The 26,769-nt window shown below is 40.4% G+C and overlaps 1 protein-coding gene across 2 annotated transcripts in view; it reads right to left on the bottom strand.

The window, feature by feature from the left end:
- LOC140191608 (spermatogenesis-associated serine-rich protein 2-like) overlaps positions 1-26,769 on the bottom strand; it is a 126,316-nt gene that overhangs the window by 12,233 nt on the left and 87,314 nt on the right. For both annotated transcript variants that reach the window (XM_072249159.1, XM_072249158.1), the window contains exons 9-11: positions 15,138-15,196; positions 8,551-8,660; positions 25-127 (exon numbers count right to left, since the gene is read on the bottom strand). In XM_072249159.1, coding sequence (XP_072105260.1) covers positions 25-127; positions 8,551-8,660; positions 15,138-15,196 — 272 coding nt within the window. The remainder of the gene's footprint in view (positions 1-24; positions 128-8,550; positions 8,661-15,137; positions 15,197-26,769) is intronic.

The following is a 26,769-nucleotide window of genomic DNA, read 5'->3' on the forward strand; positions in this document are numbered from 1 at the left end:
TCATACGACCAAGCCTCAGCTTACCTTGTCCAAAGGCTTGGATACTCGCTTTCAGTTCTTCCACATCACAGGTGAACTGTGCACAGCGGCCCAGGTCTTCATCGTATTTTCGTTCACTAACGAAGTGCTAGAATAATACATTTAAAAACACTCTTGCAGACAAAGTCCAGGCATATGGCAGCTTAGCTTTTTAAAATTACATAATAATTCTGACTTGTGCTATTAGCAATTTGAATTAATAGACTAGTGTACATTTCTTGACAAATATTTAAAAAATGAGCCACCACTGTTTCATGCAGCTGTCAATTCCATTTCAGAATACTAAGTAAACAAAAAAGGTAAATCAAAGACAAATTCAGTGTTTATCACATCCTAGCCCTATTCAATTAAGTGCCCACATTTATACCATATACAGTACAAACACCTTTTGTTTAATGCTTCTGAAAGGTGCAGACAGCAGGTAGTTGGTGACACCAAGAAAGTTTAAGGGTGGGACAGGGGCAGCAGGACTCCCCCATGACCATTCCCCTCACTAACAAGCATCTTGTTTTAGATACCATTGGGAGGTGGTGGGGAAGTGGTTCGGCAGGCCTGTGGTACAGTAACTGGTTCTGATGCACAGCAGGGAAGGTTGAGACAAAGAGCTGTAGCAATAGGAGACTTGATAGGGGACAGGAAACTATGTGGCAGTGACCAAGACTCCAGGATGGTGAGTTGCTTCCCAGGTGCTAGGAATAGGGATGTTTCTGAGCAGTTGCAGAACATTTTCAAGGGGGAGACTGAGCACCCAGGAAGTCATTGTACAAGGGTACCAACAACACGGGAAAAAAAAGTGATGAGATCCTGCAGAGTGACTATTGGTAGTTAGGTAGAGGATAAAAAGCAGGACCTCAAAGACAGTAATCTCTGGATTACTGCCAGTCCTACACAGTAGTGAGGGTAGGAAGAAGAAGAGGATAGAGCAGGAATAAGAAGATGGGACAGGAATAGGAGGATAGGGCAGATAAATGCGTGGCTGAGGAGCTGGTTTAAGAGTGAGGGATTCAGGCTTTTGGACCTTTGAGATCTCTTCTAGAGCAAAGATGACCTGTACAAAAGGCACCTGAATGGAAGGTGGAGCAAAATTCCAGCACAGAGATTTGCTATTACTGCTTGGGATGATTTATACTTGTCTGGCATGGGGGTGGGAGGAAACAGCACTGTGGCAGATGAGAAAGTAGAGTCAAATCTAAAAGTTAAAGTAGCCAGTATGCAGGATAGGGAGAGGAAGTCTGATAGGTTAAACTTGATTTACTTTAATGCAAGAAGGCTGACAAGTAAAGCAGGTGAACTCAGTATGGACAGGCAAATGGGACTGAGGTTCTACAGATATTACAGAAACATGAGGGATGAGCAGGACTGGCAGTTCACTGTCCCCGGGTACAGAAGCTACAGACACAAGAGAGGTGGACGTAAAGAGGGAGAACTGCATTTATGATTAGGGAAAACATCATGATCTTAGAGAGAATATTCCTGGGGAATTATCTAGTGAGGCTATATGGGTAGAAATTGAAAATAAAAAGGGGATGATCACCGTGATGAAATTGTTCTACAAGCTCCCTCAATAGTCAGTGGGAATTGGAGGTGCAAATATGTAAGGAGATTGCAGATAGCTGTGGGAATAAGAGTTGATGATTTTAAACTTCCCTTAATATTGACTGAGACTGCCATAGCGCTGAGGATTGGATGGGCAGAATTTGTTAGATGTGTCCAGGAAAAGTTTTTACAAGCAATATGTAGAAGGCCCTACTAGAGAAGGGGCAACATAACCACCTCCTGGGGGATGAGTCTGGTAAGTGGCTGAAGCAATGGTGGGGGAGCACTTTGGGATCAGTGACCATAATTCTATTAGTCTTTAAATAATCATGGAAAAAAATAGGACTGGTCCTCAAGTTAAAATCTTTAATTGCGACAAGGCTAATTTTGATGGTATTAGACAGGAATTTGCAAAAGTTGATTGGGAGAGTATTTACAGATAAAGGAACAGCTGGCAAATGGGATGCTTTTAAAAACAAGATACAGAGAGCTTAGGGCCAGCATGTCCCCATCAGTGTGAAGGGCGAGGCTAGCAGGATTAGGGAAACTGAATGGTTCCTCATTGTTTAACCCAATTAGGGACGAGAGACTTGACCAGGGAAAGGAATGTTCAAAGTAATATATACCACCATATACAACTCAGATTCATTTTCTTGTGAACGTACACAATAAATCCAAAAAAGAAACAATACAATGAAAGACTGCACCCAACAGGACAGACAACCAATGTTCAAAAGACAACAAACTGTAAAATACAAAAGAGGAAAATAAACAAATAAACAATAAACATCAAGAACATGAGAAGAAGAGTCCTTGAAAGTGAGTCCATAGGTTATGGGAACAGTTCAGTGATTGGGTGAGTGAAGTTATTCCCTCTGGTTCAAGAGCCTAATGGTTGAGGGGTAATTACTGATCCTGAACCTGGTGGTGAGAGTCCTGAGGCTCCTGGACCTTCTTCCTGATGTCAGCAGTGAGAAGAGAGCATGGCCTGGGTCGTGGGGGCCCTGAGACATTGAGTGAAAGTTTTACTTGGTGTCATTGGTAGGATGTGGCATGTGCTCAGGGAGTGGACTGGGAAGCACTTTCCTCAGTATTGACTTTAGGGCTTGCCTCAATGCCACAAATATCTGGCCAGAGCAGATGGTCAAAGGACTTCACTCAGCATCTTTATCAGGTGTGGATGGATCTCCTCTCCCCCCATCTCCCTTTCTCCCCCCCCCCCCCCCACTATCACGTTATTCTGGCTTCTGTCCTCTTGGTCTGAAACGTTGAATGTTTATTCCTCGCGATGGGTTCTGCCTGATCTGCTGAGTACCTCCAGTCTTTTTTGTGTGCGTTTCTCAAGATTTCCAGCATCTACAGAATCTCGTGTTTAAAGATTTGTGGAAATTTGGACATTTCTTTCTGGCCCTGCCCAAAATGGTAAACTTTATAGGTCAAGGCTGCTTTTGTGATAGCGGGACAGGAGGCGGAGCTAAACTGCTAAAGGCAGTTGAACTGTAGATCCATAATCTAATTGCAATAGTTGACGGGCTGAATGACATACGGTTTCTATGCTCCCAAGTTAACCAAGTGTTTTTGACCATGGCAAACTCTACTGAGACGCGCACGTTGTTTCAGGGCATAATTTGATGTTTATGAATTTATTGACTTTTACCTTTTTAATTCTGATAATTGTCTCTCAAGATAGCTGTTGGAGTGCTACTGTCAACCTAATAGGCTTGTCAAGACTCGTGCGTGTTGGGAAGACTGACCTGTTCTACTTTGTTGGAGGGAGGAGGAAGCTGCTGTTTTGCAGTCAGTTTCTCGTCCCTCCCATTCCTCTCTATTAACATTTTAACATATTTCGTGAACTGATTTGGATACTTGTTTCGTGGAAGATTTTACAACAACGAAATACTTCGGCGTTTGGAACCGGCTGATTATCTGCTGGCCCCTGTGCTTTAAAAGGCAGGCGCTAGGACCCAAGCGTCTCTCTAATTCCAGGCGGGACTGGTGGAAATGTATTGAGTCAAGGAACTGGTTGCGCGCAGGAGGTTTTTAAAGTTAATTGTTTTCGTTGATCGTGCGGGGCATCACTGACTTGTGGCTGAAAGAAGATAGTTGGGAGTTTAACATCCAAGGATACAAAATGTATCGAAAGGACAGGTGGTAGACAAAGAAGGTTGCGTGGCTCTGTTGGTAAAAAAAAAATGAAATCAAATCCTTTGAAAGAGGTGACACAGGATCAGAAGATGTAAAATCCTTGTGGGTAGAGTTAAGGAACTGCAAAGGTTAAAAAGTTCCAGATGTGAGTTATATACAGGCCTCCGAACTGTTGCCAGGATGTGGTCTACAAATTACAACTGGAGATAGAAAAGACACGTAAAAGGGGCAATGTTACAATAGTCATGGGGAATTTCAATATGCAGGTGGCTGACAAGGGAAGTCAAAGCAAAAGAGAGCATATAATATAGCAAATATTAGTGGGAAGCTAGAGGATTGGGAAGCTTTTAAAAAACAACAGAAGGCAAATACAAAAGCCATAAGGAGAAAAAAAAATCTAGCCAATAATATAAAAGAGGATACCAGAAGTCCCCCCCCCCCCCCAGATATACAAAGAGTAAAAGAGAGGAGAGAGTAGATATCAGACGGCTGGAAAATGACACTGGAGAGGTAGTAATGGGGGACAAACTTAATGAGCACTTTGTGTCAGTCTTGCGGAAGACACCAGCCAGAAATTTGAGAACGCTGGGGGGTAGTTGTTGAAAGTGCTTGGGAAGCTGAAAGGTCTGAAGTCACCTGGACCAGATGGACTCCAGGGTTCCGAAAGAGTTAGCTGATGAGATTATGGCGGAATTAGCAATGATTTTTGAAGAATCAATAGATTCTGGCATGGTTCCAAATTGCAAATGTCAATCCACTTTTCAAGAAAGAGGGAGGCAGGAGGAAATTAGCCTAACCTCTGTGGTTAGGAAGATGTTGGAGTCAATTGTTAAGGATAAGGCCTCAGGGTACTTGGACACACAGTAAAATAAGCTGTAGTCAGCACGGTTTCCTTAAGGGAAAATTTTGCTTGACACATCTGTTGGAATTCATTGAAGAAATAATAGGCAGGATAGACAAAGGAGTCGGTGGATACTGTTTACTTGGATTTTTGAAGGCCTCTGAGAAGGTACCGCATATGAGCCTGCTGAACAAAATATGAACCCATAATATGAAAGGAAAGATACTTGCATGGATAGAGCATTGGCTGACTGGCAGGAGGCAAAAAGTGGGGATAAAGGCTGCCTTTTCTGATTGGCTGCTGGTGACTAGTGGCATTCTGCAGGGGTCAGTATTGGGACCGATTCTTTTTATGTTATATGTAAATGATTTGGATGACAGATGTGATAACTTTGTGGCCAAGTTTGTGCATGATACAAAGATGGAGGAGTACGAAGTCTGCATAAAGACTTAGATTCGGAGAACAGGCAAAGTGGCAGATGGAATACAGTAAGGTCATGCACTTTGGTAGAAGAAATAAAGGTACACATTATTTTCTAAACAGGATGCAAATTCAAAAATCAGAAGTGCAGAGGGACTTGAGTCCTCATGCAGGATTCCTAAAGGTTAGCTTGCAAGTTGAATAAGTGGTAAGGCAAATGCAATATTAGAATTCATTGAGAGAACTAGAATATAAAAGCAAGGACATAGTGCTGAGGCTTGAAAAGGCACTGTTGAGAACCTCACTTGGGACTATTGAGAGTAGCTTTGGGCCCTTTATCCAAGAAAGAATGTGCTGACATTGGAGAGGGTCCAGAAGAGGTTCACGAGTATGATCCCAGGAGTGTCTGGTGGCTCTGGGCCTGTACTTACTGGAGTTTTTTTTGGGGGTTGGGGGGGAATCTCATTGAAATCTACTGAATATTGAAAGGCCTAAATCAAGTAGACATGGAGAGGATGTTTCCTACAGAGGGGGGAGTCTAGGACCAGAGGGCACAGCCTCAGAATAGAAGGATTTCCCTTTAGAACAGAGATGAGAAGGAATTTCTTTAGCCAGAGGGTGGTGAATCCGTGGAATTCATTGCCACAGATGGCTGTGGAAGCCAAGTCATTGGGTATATTTAAAGTGGAGGCTGATAGGCACTTAATTAGTAAGGATGCCAAAGGTCATGGGGAAAAGGCAGGAGAATGGGGTTGACAGGGATAATAAATCAGGCATGGTGGAGTGGTGGAGCAGACTCAATGAGCAGAATGGCCTAATTCCACTCTCATGCCTCACGGTCTTTTGGTCTAAATTATGACATTAATAGACGAGATTGGGCATATAGTTAGCAAGTGTATTTTAGCAGTTAAGTTTGCAACAACACATATTGATAGGTGGAATATGGTTAAATATTACCTGAAAATGAGAATCTAAATGGGTAAAGGAACAAGTGATAATAGATGATAAATACACAAATCATTAAACGTAGCAAGGTTACTAAAACAATCAAACCACACAGAAGCACTTATTTCTCAAAAGATAGGATTGAAAAGTAGAGAGATAGTTAATTTTTTAAAAATTGAACATTGGTTAGATGACACTTGAAGTACTATGTACAATTCTGGTCACCAGCGGGTGGAAAATGGATTTGCAAAGATCATACCATCTAGGTGCAATTACATCCATCATTACAAGAATAAATTAGGTCTCTTTACTCACAAAAGAATGTGGTGAGGTGATCCAGTAAGTTTTAAAAATTAGTCTGTTTTGTTGCTACCAAGAACAAAGCCGAGAGCCATAAAAGTGAGAATTTCAAAGAAATCAAATAGGTCATTTATTCAGAGTGTGAAAAGAATGCTACCACAGGAAGTAATTGAGGAACCAGGATACATTTAAGACACAAGCAGAGGATGGACAAGAGATGATTTTGCTGCAAACTCAGAAGCATGAGAGATGGACGTGGATGTGGACTGGTTAGACCAAATGGCCTATACCTATACTTTATCCCCTATTTTTAAGAAAATCTAATTTCCTCAGCATGGTCATCCTATACCTTAATGAGGACCATTTATTACAGTGAAAACTGCAGTTTTCGTTTACAACTTTGATACCTCGATGAAATTTGTTTTAACTTCTACTTAAAGTGTGCCTTACCAAGTCCTTCACACCATCCCAAAGTAGTCAACATACATTTTTAATGTGCAGTCATTTTTGCTGAGAAAAGCAAATGCAGCAGCGATTTTGCGCACAGCAAAGTTTCTCCAAACAGCAACGGAATGAGCGGTTAACTTGCTCTTGGAGGAATTGATCCTGGAAGAAACTTAGGGCAGAATAGTGGCTACCTTCAAACAAGGTGTTATTTAACATTCATCTTAACAGGCAGTTAAGTACTTTTTGAAGGATACTGCCTCAGCCAGCACAGCACTCCTAAATCCTGTATTGAAATGTCCATCTAGACCAGATTAATACACTCATGTCCTAGAAAGAGATTAGAACCCACAAACTTCAGTTGAAGATGAAAGTGCAAGCAGGGATAAGTCTATAGTTCAGATTGATTTTGATGTTCAAAAATGATGCCACTTAGACTAGGAGCCGCGTGCCTTTTATAAGACATTTTATAAGACAATTATTGGATGATAATTGCTTTCCAGTTGCATTTCTTCCATCAGGTAAGGACTCCAACAACATTACCACAAAGCACCAAGCACAGCAGAAGAAGAAGAAAAAACACAAAGCCACAGAGAATGCTTTTGTGCACTGTCTAAATTTTGGATGTTTTCAACTGTCTAGGAGCTTATTGCAAATAAGCTAGCACATGCTAAGCAAGTAGTGTTTAAGAGCAATCTCTTTAGAATATTATAATAAACCTATCGAATGTTGAAAGGCCTTGATAGAGTGGACGTGGAAAGGATGTTTCCTATGGTGAGAGCGTCCAAGACCAGAAGACATAGCCTCAGAATAGAGGGGGTATCCTTTCGGGATGGAGATGAGAAGGAATTTCTTTAGCCAGAGAGTGGTGAATCTGTGTAATTCTTTGCCACAGGCAACTGTAGAGGCCAAGTCTTTATGTGTATTTAAGGCAGAGATTCATAGATTCTTGATTGGTCAGGGCATGAAGAGATACAGGGAAAAGGCAGGAGATTGGGGCCGAGAAGAAAATTGGATGAGCCATGATGAAGTGAGCTGACTCGATGGGCCAAATGGTCCAATTCTGCTCCTATATCTTATAGTCTTATAATATAGTAAAGAAAGCTATATTTATGACTTTGATTGTGGGAAGCTATTTATAGAATTGTTTTTGTATGTGACAAATAATAGCCATGTTGTCTTGAGACAGCATCATAATCCATCCACCACCCCCATGGCTAACAGTAAACAAAATTTAGCAAGGTGCCTAATACTTTCTATTTAACTACAGAATATTGTGCAAGATTAGATGATGGAATAACAAGATTTGGATTCACAAGGACGATATGAAATCCAGCCGATAGTTAAAATATGAAAAACCAAAAGATCAGGTTAATTAATCCTCAATAAGGGCGGAATTGGTAAAATTACGTTTTACATACATGAAATTGATAAATATTCAATCAAACAGAACTTAAATTGGCCTGTGGTCCATCATGAAGATAGGGTAGAAATGACTCAAGTCACTGAGGAGTAAATGCTCAGAATAGAATACAAGAGGAGTACAAGGAGTGCAAAGGAGGCTTGAGGATTGTCAGTTTTATTCAGCGCAACAGTTCCACATTTTTCAATGGGTTATTATGAGAATACAGGAAAACCAGAGAAAAACTAGGTCTAAACAGAAACTGCTTCACAGCTAAGTTCAAATAATAAAAGGGCAATTACTTGGCTAGTCCATATTCTGTATCCATGAAAGGTTGACTATATGGATTTCAAATTGGAGTGTAATGATTAAAGATAGTTATTGGCATAAAGGCAATAAAATAATATACAAAGCTTGAAAAATGTTGCGTATTTGTGAAGCTTTATCATGATGCTTGACTAAAATACAATAATTTTACCTTAATATCGGCTCTGAGTTCCACTAGTTGCTCCTCTGACATGCGGACTGCATTGTCAGTCAGTCTCTTTAATGCTTCAGCTCTCTTCTGGCGGCTGTCCAGGATTTCAACTAAAGGGAAGCAAGAGCACATTATTTCGTGGAGGCTCCCACTGAAGGAAACTAATCCACCTACAGTACATCAGGACCAAGGCAGAGTTAGAAAATACCTGATTTAATAAACAAATTATTAACAAAGCAGGTCACATCTCAGTGGAAACTACATGCCTTTAAATGGCTTAAAACAAGGCTTTTGTAAACAGCAGTTCTAAATTTGGGTAGAGGTGCTTCACCATCTCAATAAATAGTATTTGATTTATTGTTCAAAAGTTATTCAACAGCAACTGAACTCATCACATCCATCACCTCAACTTGGCCTCACAAAAATCTTATAAGGTGTGCATTAGAACAGAGATGGCAGAGGAGTGCGTTCATTCTCCATCCTGGCTCCAAGAGAACCAAAGATAACTTCATAAAAAATATTAATTTACAGGTAGTGGATATTGATGTGAAGGTCGGTATTTATTGCCCACAAGCTAGAGGTTTCCAATCATTTTTATGTCATGGACCAACACCATTAAGGGGTCCGTGGACCCCAGTTTGGGAACTCCTGCAATAAGCTAACAGCTCTCAAGGTCACGATGGTCAATAACTTTCTTGAATCACCGCAGTTATAGGATTTTGATCTTGTGATGGTATTTCCATATCAGGATGGCGTGGACTTGCGAGAAGCGGAGGTGCTTGTGTACCCATTGCCCTTATGGAAGGATTGCAACTGGGAGAGGTGCTGCCAGAGTACCCAGGCTAGTAACTGCAGTGCACTTGCAGACAGTACATGCTACAAAAGCGACAGAGTGAATGTATACATAGACATTTGGACCAAGTTTTTAGAATTAATGTAAACAGATGATAGCGATGTGGTTCATCAACCATAGGCACTGTAGGGTGCTCTGACATGGTGGCACCAAATAAGATCCATTCAATAACCTCAAATGGATGCTGGTGTTTAAAAATCTGATTAGCAAATAGTAAGGCGAAACTGAAAGCCACTTAGGCAGGTGGAAAAGTTTCTTTCAACCTGGTCATCTACTTCAACTGTTTATAATGTTTACATCTTTACATCAGTCTCAGGAAGAAAATCTGTTTTTGCCACTTTGGAAGTAACACTACCATCTGCTTAAGCTGGTAGAAATCAATGCCAATAAAAATCTGATAATCAGGCATCCTTGGGTCCTTGTTGGTGCCAGATTAGCAGATTTTCTAGATTATGGCATTTTATTGCAATTAATACACCAGCACACTTATAATACATTTTTAAAAAAGTGTTGCTGATATGCAAGTTATCAAAGGCAAAAAACATGGCTGCAGTCACTGAGCACCTGAGTGTAAGGGTGTTTGTTAGGTGCGTCAAAAATCAAACTTACAAAAATTAGCGAAAACAGTGAAAAGAAAACTGCCAATATCTACAAAACGTTTTCTACTAGAAAATACAATTATAGCTGTAAATAATTCAGAAGATGTGTAGCTTCAGTGGCTGATGGCTGGGTGGAGCTGTTCTCTGATCCTGGCAATTTTCTTGCAAACATTTTGTCACCAAGCGAGGAGACATCATCAATGCTCTGTTAATTGTGGTGCGTCCTCCAAATGCATGGCCTTTATATAATTTGCAATCAGCTGATTGGTCGTCATTTCAGAAACTCAATTGCAATGTGATGACGAAACCTCGTCATTGGTTGCATGACAAACTCTGTGTTGTGGTCTGGAATTTTGCCCACATTGGCTCATAAATAGCATTGAGGTCTATGTTTTTGATTACAGAATTGTCTGCGGAAAACTACCCTTCCAGGAATTCTCTCGCATGCCGCATGTTTGCTTGCAGCATGACTTTTACCAATGCCCAGTCAAATTTGTGCCACTCTCAATGTTTACAGCCAGTTGATGTCCATGGATCCTTGTGGATAGTTTTCTTCCAGTTTGGCCAATGTAATATTTGTTGAGGTCCCCACACTGGATTTGTAGACCACATTGGTCTTATCTAACAGCTTGGTTTATTCTTTTGGTCTGCAAAATACTCTCAACATTGCTATTGCCTTATATGTTACTGAAATTCGGTCTTGGAGCAGTCAGAGCTGTCATTTCTGAGATATTTCGAATGTACGGAATGAGAAACTGTTTGACTGCTTCTTGGTTGGAGCTTTGTCGACATCGTATGAAGTTCCGCGGGTAACCCTTTCGTGCGACACAGCGAACAATCAAATGCACAAGACAAGCTGTATCTAAACTTTGTTCTGAAGATCGGAGATACGCCGAGGCATGGCAGAACTTTAAGGATTAAGAGGAGAAACATCTTTTTAAAGTATTTTCACGAAACAAATACCTGCGCAACTTCATATGAAGATGCCTACTAGGTTGACAATGCACCAAACAAGAAGCGGGCAAACAGCTGTCCTTCCATACATACACAATACCTGAGAAATGCTGGCCTGACTGCTCCAAAAACAGAAATTCAACTGCACACAAGCCAACAGCTTGAGGAGAGTACTTTGCAGACCAAAAGAACAAACCAAGCTATTAGACAAGACCAATGTGGTTTACAAAATCCAATGCAGGGACCTCAGCAAATATTACGTCAGCCAAAATGGGAGAAAATTCCACAGGGATCCATGAACATCAACCGGCTGTAAAGCAGTGTGACCAACTCTGCCTCATCTCTACCCATGAAGATCAAGAGGGACATCTGGCCATCAGTGAAAGTCATGGAGAAAGCGAACACATGGTATGCAAGAGAATTGTTAGAAGCGTGCTTTTCACAAACAATTCTGTAAACAAACACATAGACCTCCCCCGTCTTACTTATGAACCAATGCAGGCAAAATTCCAGACCACAATGCACGAAGCTCGTCACACAGCCAATCAGCGACGAGATTTCCTCCCCACATCATAACTGAGTTTCCAAAATGAGGTCACATCAGCTGATTGAAAAGTATATAAAGGCCAAGCATTCAGCGGAGGCACCACAATCAACAGCGCACTTATATGATATCTCCTCGTATGGTGATGAATCGTTTGCAAGTAAGTTGCCAAGATCGGAGAACAAAACCCAACCACAATAATAGCTCCATATTTTGTCCAGTGTGAACTCCTGGTAGTTTTGTACAATCTGTTGTACTGAGAACAATGAGCCCTGCTTTTTTTTTTGGCAACAGAACATGTCATCTTTAATTACCCACAAAGTTAACTTAAGACTACACACAAATCAGAATATGATGCATCCCACAATGTAGTTACAATCACATTATAAAACAGAAGTATCTAAATACAGAATACAAGCAAGTACACATTTACATATCCCCATTACGAAAGAAATGGAATTTTCACCGCGTATGCTGGGAAAGGCACCTTAAAGCCAACCTGAGCACATCAGTTCGGTTTAAGATCCATTTTGAGAATATACCGGGCATTGAAGCGTGTACAGTCAGCGCAGTGACAGTAGAAGTGCGTGTGTCAAAATGTGTGAGTTAGAGTGTGTACACCGAGCGCTCTCTGTTACAGTTGTATTTTAGTATAATACATTTTAGTGAACAATGTGCAGGCAGGAATCAGGGCCGTAGTGAGTTGGAAAGGAATGCTGGTAACAAACAAGTCGGCTGGTCGCGCAGTGAGATCAGTGCCGGGCTTGAGAATGGAGGTTCCCGAGTTCGATCCAGTGAGAGACCGCCCCCGAGCGCGCTTTCCATCCGTGCCAGGTTGACGTCGACCCCGCAACACGGCCTCATAAAGTAATACTGCGGAATGTCTATGCGAGGAGTGGTGCCCCACACAGCCTTCTGACTTGCGCCTTGTAAGGCACGAAAATGCCCGATGCTGGCCTCTCAGGCCTGAGTCAACGTCATAGAAACATAGAAAATAGGTGCAGGAGTAGGCATTCGGCCCTTTGAGCCTGCACTGCCATTCAGTGTGATCATGGCTGATCATCCAACTCAGAACCCTGTACCTGCCTTCTCTCCATACCCCCTAATCCCTTTAGCCACAAGGACCATATCTAACTCCCTCTTAAATATAGTCAATGAACTGGCCTCAACTGTTTCCTGTGGCAGAGAATTCCACAGATTCACCATTCTGTGTGAAGAAGTTTTTCCTCATCTCGGTCCTAAAAGGCTTCCCCTTTATCCTCAAACTGTGACCCCTCGTTCTGGACTTCCCCAACATTGGGAACAATCTTCCTGCATCTAGCCTGTCCAATCCCTTTAGAATTTTATATGTTTCAATAAGATCCCCCCTCAATCTTCTAAATTCCAGCGAGTATAAGCCTAGTCGATCCAGTCTTTCATCATATGAAAGTCCTGCCATCCCAGGAATCAATCTGGTGAACCTTCTTTGTACTCCCTCTATGGCAAGAATGTCTTTCCTCAGATTAGGGGACCAAAACTGCACATAATACTCCAGGTGTGGTCTCACCAAGGCCTTGTACAACTGCAGTAGTACCTCCCTACTCCTGTACTCGAATCCTCTTGCTATGAATGCCAGCATACCATTCGCCTTTTTCACCATCTGCTGTACCTGCATGCCCACTTTCAATGACTGGTGTACAATGACATCCAGGTCTCGTTGCACCTCCCCTTTTCCTAATCGGCCACCATTCAGATAATAATCTGTTTTCCTATTTTTGCCACCAAAGTGGATAACCTCACATTTATCCACATTAAATTGCACCTGCCATGAATTTGCCCACTCATCTAACCTATCCAAGTCACCCTGCATCCTCTTAGCATCCTCCTCACAGCTAACACTGCCGCCCAGCTTCGTGTCATCCGCAAACTTGGAGATGCTGCATTTAATTCCCTCGTCTAAGTCATTAATATATATTGTAAACAACTGGGGTCCCAACACTGAGCCTTGCGGTACTCCACTCGTCACTGCCTGCCATTCTGAAAAGGTCCAGTTTATTCCCACTCTTTGCTTCCTGTCTGCCAACCAATTCTCTATCCACATCAATACCTTACCCCCAATACCGTGTGCTTTAAGTTTGCACACTAATCTCCTGTGTGGGACCTCGTCAAAAGCCTTTTGAAAATCCAAATGTACCACATCCACTGGTTCTCCCCTATCCACTCTACTAGTTACATCCTCAAAAAATTCTATGAGATTCGTCAGACATGATTTTCCTTTCACAAATTCATGTTGACTTTGTCCGATGATTTCACCGCTTTCCAAATGTGCTGTTATCACATCTTTGATAACTGACTCCAGCAGTTTCCCCATCACCGACGTTAGGCTAACCGGTCTATAATTCCCCGGTTTCTCTCTCCCTCCTTTTTTAAAAAGTGGGGTTACATTAGCCACCCTCCAATCCTCAGGAACTAGTCATCACCATCATCATGAGGTCCTACAGAGCACAAGAATGGGGCCTGGCAAAGCAGCCGCTATTGTGATTGCCAAACAGTTATAAAGTAGATTACCAGAGTTTTACTGTGGTTTCAAATCCGGATTAACATCTTTTCCTTCTATTTCTATCAACTTAAGATAAACTGTTTAGAACTATAGTCACCGATCCAGGCTATAAGAAAAAAATGAAATTTTAGCCATAATTATACTCCTTGGGCCGATGACCGTAATATTAACAATGGGACTCTTGCACACCATTAAGGTTATTGGTTTACAAAGAAAAATTAAAAATCATCACTTGATACTGATCACAATAGCAAGAAACAGACAACTACCAAGACTGAACTAAGCTTCAGGAAGGGAGCCAGCCTACGCCCCATGCTCACAAGGGAAAACAAATGATGGAAAATACTGCACAATTCATTGCAGTACTGTACTCCCTTTACCCCCTATTATGTAATCCCATTTATAATCTCAAATGATCAGCATTATCTCCCATCACTGAGTTTCAATTTACTGCTTGAAACCTGCCCAGCAGCAAAATACTGCCATAAATCCCATGTAAAAATTTAAATAATTATTTGAAGTCTATCTGTGAGCTAATTTAGTCATTTCAAGATGAATGATGTTTATCCCTGACTGAAATGCTCCAGCTGGAGGCTTAGCAAAAACTCAAGAGTCTGGCATGAGGAGAATTAATAAATCACTCAAGTGAGGTTTCTGTTAAGTATTTGTTCTAATAAGGTAGCAAACATGGTTCTACTTTCTTAATTCTAAATTGGTTAGGATCTGCAATCAATTGAAAATAATATTCACTTATTAATATAGATTGCATACAAACTGAAAACACTTGCTCTTTAATAGCACCTTTTACACCCATTTATGGATGCTGAAAATCAATTTCCAGCTGACAAATTACAAGAAAAACCAGAAACATCATCCTTATACGCATACACATTGAAATATTGAAACTTAAATGGAATATAGTACACTTTACTATGCCTTAGGAAACTGGTCTGCATTGATTTGAAAGGAGCCACTTCATACAGCTTTAACTAGATTATAGATCAGAGTTTAACAGACCAGAGGTATTGAGCACTACAAACTACCAGAGTGATGATACTCCTGAAAAGCGATACTATATACTGTAAAATAGTCACTTACGTGCTGCTGCTTTGACTTTATCCATTTCCCCAAGAAGTGCCACCTCTCTGTCCATAAAACTGCAAAGAAAGGAAACAAGACTTATTTACAAACTTTTCTATTTATTACAGAAGTCAGACCTCACTGGGATGCAGTTCCTAACCACTGGGATCAGACCTCAGCGCCATTCTGAATATTTGAAAAGGACCGACCAGATTTTAAAAAAATGTTTAAGGATAGGACAATTTGCTGAGTATTTATTTCTTTTTTTTTGTTGTGACAATGAAAACAATTTAAAATTTTTGATGTGAAGTAGTTTAACTTTTTTTTGTGTTTGTGCTATACAATGAAAATAGAATTCATATCAATGGTGATAGTGCTAATAGCCCAATTTTCCCATTTTACCTAAAGGTTACAATGATTCAATTGGTAGTTGTCCTGCTCAAAATACAGACAATTGATTTTATTCCTACTTGTGTGCAGCTTGAACCCATTCCTCAGATAACTGAAGGCAAACAAAGGTGTTTGGTGATGAGTATTAATCAGAGCTGGCTATGCAGAAGGACAGCCAGCCAGAAAAGGGAAATAATTTGCACTTTCAAAACAACACAGCAGAACATTGATCCATCCAGGAAAGGGAGAGGATATTCAAATACCGTTTGTTTCATCAACGTGGGCTTGATTTATCTAAACCTCACTTTTCATGTAATAACTTAATTCAATTATAAATGTTTATTATTAACTATTCAATATTTTCTAGTGCAGATATTTCTCTCAACTGGCTGTCAAAACTTGGTTATCACATGCACCTCCAACACTTTGTAAGAATTTGATAAAAAGAATGGTTGAAACTGTTTCAAAACCTTGGATTGTTGATAAAACCACAAACAAAATTTCAATCATGAATGGATTCATAGTATGTCTGGTGTACAACAAAACATTTACCAGAGAGATTATTTCAAGGTTTTAATAAAACTGTTTATTTCAGCTGCTGTTTGAATGCAATTCCAGTAATCACATTCCTTGTTGATCAATTTATATGTAATGCATGTGACTCCTCTTAAAAGATGAAAAACATATTTCATTATTTTTGCTCCTATCACAGTAGATCAACCACTATCACTGTGCAAGAACAGAAAATACCCCCATAATACTACGGAATCTTAGATTTACAATTTTCATGAATCAAAAATAAATCAACAATTCATAAGGAATTTGAAGCAAATATTTGAACAAATTTGTCTTTCATCGCGCCAATGAGATACAAATCAGAGCATTACAAATACAGCTACAGAAATCGCCTTTATTATCTTGTTTGTGTGAAGGGGTGTTTTACTATTGGAAAAACACTCATCCCCATTTTTAGCTCCTAGATTCAAGCATTTGCAGGTAGCTGAATCACAACTGGATGAAAAGTAAAGCTCCCTCATCCCCGCACCAACACTTTGCACGATGTTTTTCCATTTCCCATACCAATTTACTTCGTTGATTGGAATGCTACTATGTTAATTGAAGTTTGTTTCGCCCTGAACCTGTGCCCATGGGGAACTGGTTTGGTTATCTGAATTAATTAAGAGTTAGGAAGATTTTGCATTCTCTTCCAACAACACCTGTGGCAGCTCCTAATGGATATGTTGTAAGTTCTGGGCTCTGTCAAGCTGCTCTGTAATTTGTTAATGTCAATGTTTTCTTCTCCTTTCTTTGAAGCGGTTATGGATTGGGGTGCATGAGTGAAGGTGCCAACCATGAACTAAAAAAACTGATGCTAGAATTATTTGTTTTTCAGGTTGTGGGAAACATTGACTCTCAGCTTCACCTGCAAACGTCACCCACGCACACAGGGACTAGGATTGTGTCTACATTACTGGTTCCTTTTCTGGAAGCATTGGAGCTTTAATTCAATTTCACCCCACGTTGCTATTCCAGTAACCTAAACATTAGGTAGGCTACGACCCCAATCATGCACATAACTGATGCGCCATCACTTAATGTACCATGGGAAGCACACATTTCAGAACAGACTAACCATGGTATTTGGCTAGGGTCCCTTAGAATATGTAAAAAGCTTGTATTTCTAACTCATCTAATGGATATAAAGTATAATATGATCATTGCAGAAGACCTGTCACACTTGCTATTTTTCTCTCCCCAGAACAAGTCTCCACTTGACTAGCCTGTCAACATCTTACAGATTTTTCTCATTTTGCTCCATGTCAGCAGCAAGACAATTTGCTGAAGGTGGTGAAAAACACATTGGCTGGTATCAAACACAAAAATCAACAATTACAATTAAGGGAAGGGACAGAAGCTGTTTTTCGTTTGAGAGAAGAGACTCACTTGCATAAAACAACATTCACCCTTTGGTGTATTCAGTCTTTGTTACTTACATGCTAAATAGTTGTAATCTCATCCACATGGGAAATAAATCTGGCTAAGTGCAAATAATGTCAAGAATTAATCTGCAATTAGGAATTCCGGGATTCTCAATTATAATACTCAAACAATGACAAAATATTAATTTGTGTGCTTTGAATGGATAAAAATGTGTAGTTGTATGGATTAGAAAGTTGAAGTAGTACTTAGGTAAACATGCAGTTGGTGCTTTTGTAAGATTACTCCTTTCTCTGAATTTACAAAATGTTAAATACATTTTCCAATGAAAAGTCTCAACACAAAGCCGAGAAGCAGGAAACAAAACAAAAATGGCTTACAAATAGGTTAACAGGATTCTTTCTAGATGATTGTTCCTCTCCCCGAGGTGATTAATGAGACCTACACAAAATATGTAAGCACTAGAATATTTGCTTTAAGTTACCGAATAAGAGTTACTATTGATGGAGTGACCTGTAAAAACAAGTAGACTTAAATTTTAAACGTCACTTATACTGCAAGATCTGTCACTTTGCTACTTTGATTGCAAGATAATTATTGGTTTCCATCCATCGAAGACTTCCTTCAGCTGATCTAAATATCAAAGGATTTTAATATATCCCCCATCATGTCTTCCTAAAAGGTGCCATTTTACAGTGCAGCAATGCCTCATTATTGTGCTCGAATATCAAGGATTCATACCCTTACAGTCAAGATATACAAAACTTGCATACACACCGACTACTTTATCTGCTAATTCATGTTCCTGTATTTGGTTCTGGTATTGTCCGCTCAATATTGTTTCTCTCTTTGATCCCCCACCCACCTTCACCTTTCCTTCTCTCATCTCCACCTATAATGCCCTCCCTGCACCTGGCAATTCAGAGCTTAAAATAACTTTAGGATGATGCGCCCAAGAATAGAACTTCTGGAACCCAAATGAACAGACATTACTTGGGGCATCCTACCCAACTCCACAATGTCTGGCAGTAACAACACTGCAAATTGTTAGATAGTTTGGCTCAACAATTATCAGATAGTTCTTCTGCAGGTACCCCTTGGGAATCCCAAGTACCAGCCACTTCAACATGCCCGAGCTATCTGCAGTAGTCAAGATGGGGCCCATTGCTGCATGGATGAATTTCAAAATTGACATTGGACAAAAGTTGCCCACAAATGGTCTGCCATTTGGGCACACAGAGGAGTGGCCACAACATACATGAATTTTGCAGATGACAAAAAACTGGTGTTGTAGGTAGGTACAAGACTCTCAGGACTCACACCAGCAGGTTCAGGAACAGTTATTACCAGAGGGAATTACCGGAAGTTGGAGAATTCAATGTTCATCCCTCCCCCTCCCTGCCCCTATCCCAGTTTCACTCTGCCCCCTCCCCCAGCTGCCTACTACCTCCCTTATGGTTCCACCTCCTTCTACTACCCATTGTGTTTCCCCCATTCCTTCTTCACCTTTCCTGCCTATCCCCACCCTGCTTCCCCTCCCCCACCCCTTTATCTTTCCCCTTACTGGTTTTTCACCTGGCACCTACCAGCCTTCTCCTTCCCACCCTCCCCCCACCTTCTTTATAGGGCCCCTGCCCCATCCCCCTACAGTCCTGATGAAGGGTTCCGGCCCGAAACGTTGACTGATCGTTTCCACGGATGCTGCCCGACCTGCTGAGTTCCTCCAGCATGTTGTGAGTGTTGCTTTGATCCCAGCATCTGCAGAATATTTTGTGAATACATAGTATAGTTTTCTAAATACTAGTGAGGAATCATCTGGAACATGTGCTGTTTTGGTCATTTCAGAAAAGAAAGGACAGAATTATTCCAGAGAAGTTGAAGAGGAGATTCACCAGGATGTCACTTGGGATAGAGTCTCAGTTGGCATAGAGGCTGAGGGGTTTGGTTCTAATAGACGTAGTCTATACAAATGTCTTCTGTGATTAGATTACAGCCTTCAATTTGTGCCCTCTAATTCATTTAATTGCAGTAGTTTCAGCTATCAATCACAGAAGTGATGCAAATTTAAATGAAATAATATGAAAAATATGGAACAGTAACAGACTTTAATCAACACAAGTATTAACCTAACAGAATACAAGTGATTGACAGACAGCAGTAAACTCTGTCCATAGCAGAAAATGTTTATGACCAGAGGGCATTGATTTAAAGTAAGCAGAAAGTAGTTTAAGGGGATACAAGGAATCTTTTATCCTCATCTATAGCATGGTTAGAATCTGGAACATGCTTCCTGAGGGGGTGGTCAAGGGTAGAGACTCAACATTTTAATGTCTGCATGAGCACTTGAATTATCAAGACATGGAAAATTACAGACCAAGTATGAGGCAAGTATAGACATGTACATTGGTCAGCATGGACATGTAGGCTAAATGGTCTGCTTTTGAGCTAAATGACTTATATCAGAAAACACTGAGGTCTTGAGGTATGGCCGGGGGGGGGGGGGGGGGGGGAAGAGAACACCCTCTTAGTCCGCAGGATTTAAGAGGAACAAATTTGTAGAAAGATCGCGATTGTTGCAAGAAAGAAAGTGGTGATAGTAGGTGATTTTTAACTTTCTACATAATGACTGGGACTCCATTACTGTAAAAGGACTAGATGGGATAGAGTGTGCCAAATGTGTTCAGGGAAGTTTCCTTAATCAATACATAGAAGTCACAATGAGAGAGAGTGTAATACTGGATCTCCTATTAGGGAATAGTGCAGGTGACAGAAGTTTGTGCAAGGGAACACTTTGCATAATGCCATCAGTTTCAAGGTAATTATGGAAAAGGGCAGGTCAGGTCTGCAGGTAGACCTGAAAGGCTAATTTTGATGGTATCAGAAAGGATCTGGCAAGTGTGGATTGGGACAGGTTGTTTTCTGGCAAAGGTGTGCTTGGTAAGTGGGAGGCCTTCAAAAGTGAAATTTCCAGAGTACAGAGTTTGTATGTTCCTGTCAGAATAAAAGGCAAGTATACAAGGTTTAGGGAACCTTGGTTTTAAAGAGATATTGAGGCCCTGGTTAAGAAGGAAGTCAACAGCAGGTATAGGTAGGTAGGAAACAAATGATGCACTTGAATACAAGAAATACAAGATAACACTGAAGGAGGAAATCAGAAGGGCTAGAAGGCAGCATGAGGTTGCTCTAGTAGACAATGTGAAGGAGAATCCCAAGAGCTTCTACAGATATATTAAGAGCAAAAAGATTGAAAGGGATAAAATTAGTCCTCAAAGATCAGAATGATAATCTCTGCATGGAGCCAGAAGAGGATTGGGGTGGGGGGAGGGGGAGAGAAAGAGATCTTAAATGGATTTTTTTACATCTGTATTTACTCAGGAGATGGACACAGAGTCTATGCCTTGAAACTGAAAATCCCACAAAAGGTAGTGGATTTAGCCATACATCATGGGTAAAGCCCACGCAACCACTGAGCACATCTACATGAAATGTTGCCATAGAAAAGCAGCATCCATCAAAGATCCTCACCACCCAGGCCATGCTCTTTTCTCGCTGCTATCATCAAGAGTAGAAGGTACAGGAGTCTCAGGACTCGCATCACCAGGTTCAACAGTTACTACCCCTCAACCATCAGGCTCTCGAATAAAAGAGGATAACTACCCTTATTCCATTTCAGGTGTTCTCACAACCAATGGTCTCACTTTAATGACCCTTTATCTTGTTATTTCATTCCCATTTATTGCTATTTATTTATATTTGCATTTGCACAGTTTGTTGTTCATTGATCCTGTTTACAGTTACTGTTCTATAGATTTGCTAAGTATGCCAGCAGGAAAAAGAATCTCAGGGTTGTACATGGTGACGTGTGTGTACTCTGATAATACATTTTACTTTGACTTTGAGATGGAAGTGAGACAAAGCAGCGGCGAGATCATGGACCCTATACAGATTACAGAGGAGGTATTTGCTGTCGAGGCATATCAGCGGATAAATCTCCAGAGCCAGACAAGGTGTTCCCTCAGACCCTATGGGAGGCAAGTCTAGAAACTGCAGGGACCCTAGCAGAGATGTTTAAATCATCCTTACTGGAGGACTAGCTAATGTTGTTCCGCCGTTTAAGAGAGGCTTTAAGATAAACCAGGAAATTATAGGCTGGTGAGCTTGACATCAGTACACATATTTGGACAGACAGGGATTGATCAGAGATAGTCAGCATATCTTTGTGCAAGGTGGGTCGTGAGTAACCAATCTTAGTGTTTTTGGACGAGATTACAAGGAAAGCTGATGAAGGTAAGGCGGTGGATGTTGTCTTCATGGGCTTCAGCAAGGTCTTGCGTAGGATGCTGGTCAAGAAGGTTGAGTTGCTTGGCATTCAGGGTGAGGTAGTAAATTGGATTAGACATTGGCTTTGTGGGAGAAGCCAGAGAGTGATAGTATAAGGTTGCCCCTCTGACTGGAGGCCCATGAGTAGTGGTGTGCTGCAGGGATTGGTGCTGGGTCTTTTGTTGTTTGTCAGAAAAAGGGCTAGATGATAATGCGGTTTAATGGATAAGCAAATTTGCGGATGACACCAAGATAGGGGGTGTAGTGGACAGCAAAGTTTACAAGCGGGATCTGGACTTGCTGGAAAAATAGGCTGAAAAATGGCAGATGGAATTTAATGCAGACAAGTGTGAGGCATTGCACTTTTGGGAGGATCAACCAGGGTAGGCATTACACTGTGAATGGTAGGCCACTGAGGAGTGCTGTAGAAGAGGGATCGGGGAATACAGGTCCATAATTCATTGAAAGTGATGGCACAAGTCATAAAGGCGGCTTTTGGCACATTGGCCTTCATAGGTCAAAGTATCGAATACAGGAATTGGGATGTTATGTTGGAGTTGTACAAGATATTGTTTAGGCCTAATCTGGAATACTGTGTTGAGTTTGGTCACCTATCCATAGCAAAGATGTAAATAAGATTGAAAGAGTATAGAGAAAATTTACAGGGATGTTGCCAGAACTTGAGGACCTGAGCTACAAGGAAAGATTGAATAGGTTAGAACTTTATTCCCTAGAAGTAGAAGTTTGAGGGGAGATTTGATAAAAGGTATGCAAAATTATGAGGGGTATAGGTGAGGTAAAACACAAGCATGCTTTATCTACTGACATCATGGGTTAAGGGTGAAAGTGTGGTGAGTATGTGGAACAAGCTGCCAGCACAAATGGTGGACACAATGTTGATTTCAACGTTTAAGAGAAGTTCAGATAGGTATGTGGACGGGACGGGTACAGAGAGCTATGATCTGGGTGCAGGTCGACAAGACTAAGCAGATTAAATGGTTCAGCATGGACCAGATGGGCTAAAGGGACTGTTTCTGTGCTGTAGGTTTCTATGACTCTGTGTAGCCAGATATGGACTAACAGACTCTTCAAATGTATGTGACAAAACAAAAATCAGTAATTTCACAAAAAAGCACACACCACAACCTTTCTTTTAAAAAAAAGCTCACTGAATATTTAACATGAATATGCAGGAATGCAGATCTGTTAAAGTCACTTGCCATTCAGGCAACTTTCAGATCCTACAACCTACAAATGTACGATTTCCTCTCTAAAATCTATCCCACTAGGCTTCTACTGTCTTGCAGTTGACTTGGATTTACTGCACAACTGTTACCTTGGTGAGTGAACCTGTTGGATCAACCAGAGAGATTGTGTTACAATTCTGTGGAAAAAGAAAGAACAACAAATGGTAAAAGTGTCTATCTAAATATTAATACTAAGGGATAAAATAAGATCAATAGTGAGCTGGCTGGTTTGGACATCTATCATTGCATAACTATATAAAAGGGAAGATTACTGAAATATCCACAAAACAATTTATTTTATCCGACAGGTATCATAATTCTTTTGTTAACTGGATAAAATGGCTTCTAACTGTTGGCAGGTCACTAAATGTCTGTTTTGCCAGTGTTCTATGTTTCAATAAACTTTTTCATTTAAATTTCCTTTGTGTGTAATAGATATGTAAAGATACTACAGTAAAATGGATTACAAACGTAGAAGGTGCAATTTCAAGGGGAAATCTCATCATAGAAAGCAATTGGGGCAGGTTTGATATTATTGAGACCGACAAATAAAATGCAGTTGATTACAACTAAATGCATATTCACTCTGGAATCAAAGGTACAACATCAAGGGAGTTTATACATTAAACTATTTTTCAAGGATGAAACAGTCTGGGAATAACATGCTTATTATACATTCTAAATGGAAATTGAAACCATCAAACTGAACTGTCAAACTATTTAGATTTACAGCAAGTAGATTTACTGAACCTATGGGAAAGTTAACCAATTGCTTTGGTAACTGAATAAGAGTAGAGCACATCACAAATAGATTAACTGCCCATTTTAAATTTGATTTTCATAATTGTTCAGTGACGGATCGCTAGATTAATACATAACGTGAAGATAGTAGAAATCAAATGCTTTTACAATAAGGAAGCGGGGAAAATACCAGTGGCATAAGAGAATCCAAAACAGAGGAATTATATAATTGAGAAATAGTATCTTAGCTGGATTTGTCATTGGTGGATTTAAGCAGTTGGTTTTCTTTTGAGAACGTCACTAGCAGGAAAGATAGTGGTGGGTCCATTAATGTTGTCTAAAAGGGCTTCCCCAAGTTATCTGATTAGTCTCTGCATGACATATTATAATTATAATCATAAATTAGTGTGATTTTAGGAACAGTTGTGACATATTGGTTAGAAAGTAGTAGATGGCAGGGCTTGGCCAAAGATGCGATCAGTGGAACTTTCAGATTTTCATCAGGTACATCAATTACCTAGATGAAGGAAAAGTAAACTATCTAATTATGCAAGTGACATGGAAGGAAGCATTAATCATTTATGCAATGTTATAAAGAAATACAAATCCAATTACTGTGCAAATTACTGTCATGGCTGGAGGTCAGTATGCATAACGGCAAAGTTTGAATCCAAAAATGACAGAATGTTTTCTTGTGTTAAGAGCTTAGTGACTGGAGTATGCTGGTGAACATACTCATATCACCAAAAGGAAAAATAACAGGGCAACAGGTACAAAAAGGTGAACAGATTTTTGGCTTTTAGGTCAATAGGGAGAAATGTTTCTGTTCAGCAGTCTTGGTCAGATGCAGTCCTACAGTTTTAAGCACTTTCATTCATATTGATATGAGGAAGTGATAGAACAGATTCCTTTGACAGAAATTTGCATAAACTTGTGGTAGATGATCATAAAAAGTAGTACCTAGCCCACTCTACATGCAATTCTAGTTGGCCCAGCAAACAGAAGCACAAAGGTGAAGAGAACATTGGGACAAACTGACTAATTGAGGTGCCTAGAATGGCATCACAGTACCAAAATAAGGCGTCAACCAATCAGGATGGACAAGGAGAAACTTCTTCACCATGATCATGATGAACCTTTGGCATTTTCTACCCAAGAACGCTGTAAAGACTCAGCCAATAAGAGAATTAAGGAAACGGGATTAGTGCAGGAAAGCGGAGCTGATGCAATCGATCAGCCATAAACGAAATGGTACAGTAGACACAAGGGACTAAATGGCTACTCAGGTTATTTTGACTGCTCTTATTGAAGAGAAAACATGTATTATTTGATCAATTGCTGACGAGATAAGCAGTGTTGATAACCATGCATTGGCATTTACCCTGTACATCTACAGTTTTGGCTCCTAGTCACGAGGTATTTTCTGCTCTTCTTCGTCTTCCCACAAAGCAAAAAGATTTATTCTGCCAATGTATCATATTAAAGAAAAGCACTCCGTGCAACAGAAACAAAAAATGTTAAGTGTACCAATAGGAAATTCTACAGGATATACATTTTACTTTTATTGTTGTCCCGTCTGATTTCCGCACATTTGGCACATCACAAGGCTGATGATTAGCTTCCAAACATCTGGCAACATCATTAAGTTAATGCCTGCTGGGACTGGAGCATCTAGTTACAAAACTGACTCCCCTTTCTCTGAATCCCATTGCTCTGTAAAACTGAAGCTGCAGTATGAAAGTTCACAAACGTTTAGTCACAATACGTCAAGCAATATATCCAGTGTGGGGCCCGCCCTTCCACTGGATTTAAGTTTCATTTTAATGGAAATCACATGACATTTGTGGAACAGGTTGGTTGAATCAAGTTGTTGCTTGGCAGATAGGCACAGATTACAGGTATCTTGAAGACTAATATAACAAAGCAAACAATCCCACATGGAATGATGAACTACAATAACCATTAAATATAGAAAACATTGAAAAGAATGACACATGTAATCTGCCTGTCACTGTTATATCTTATTAAAAATTGAATGCTTCAATTTCTTGAGTGAGATTTAATAGCCAAGTGTTGGCTTTTGATTTTATTATTATGGTGTGGGTTATTATTACCTTGTCCTAGGAGTATGAAGGACTGCAGAACGCTTTTGTTCTACAGGATACAACTTCAGTTTCCATTTCTTCACATGACATGGGGTGGGGGGGGGGCGTGGGGAGCCATATGCCCCCATCAACTTTATGCTGACTCTCAAAAGTAATCCCATTAATCCCTCTTCTCATTGCTACCATCAGGGAGGAGGTACAGAAACCTGAAGGCACACACTCGATTCAGAAACAGCTTCTTCCCCTCTGTCATACGATTCCTACATGGACATTGAACCCATGAGCATTACCTCACTACTTTTTGTTTTTGAACTACTTATTTCAACTTAACTATTTAATAGGCATGTATATACTTACAGTAGTTCATTTTCTCTATATTATCATGTATTGCATTGTACTGCTACTGTAAAACTAACAAATTTCACAGCATATACCAATGATAATAGAGCTGATTAATCACATTGCCCCAATTATTCCCCAACACTCAACTACCCACAAACCTTCAGAGGGTAGTTTGCAGTAATCAATTAACCTAGCAATCAGTGTCTTTGGGGTGTTGAAGGAAACCAGAAATCCACAGGGTCACAGGAAAAATGCGAAACTTCACAGAGACAGCAGACGTCAGGACTGAACTCAGGTGACTGGAGCTGTGCAGCAGCAGCTCCTCTTCTAGTTGCACCACTGTGCCTCCCAAATACCCAATTCCTCTGGGTTGCCTCTTAGCCAGTGCAACAAACCAATGGTATGTAAACAAATAATCCTTTTATCAAGTATCTTTTGCAACATTAGAGAATAAAAGTGACACCTAACTTCAGTCATCTTTGCAGGGCAAATTTAGAAATAGGTACTTCTTTCCGGTTGTAATTATATACATTTTAAATTGAATCCATAACAAATGCAGTTGATTTT

This window comes from Mobula birostris, chromosome X (genome assembly GCF_030028105.1).
Source record: "Mobula birostris isolate sMobBir1 chromosome X, sMobBir1.hap1, whole genome shotgun sequence".
Taxonomy (NCBI): Eukaryota; Metazoa; Chordata; class Chondrichthyes; order Myliobatiformes; family Myliobatidae; genus Mobula; species Mobula birostris.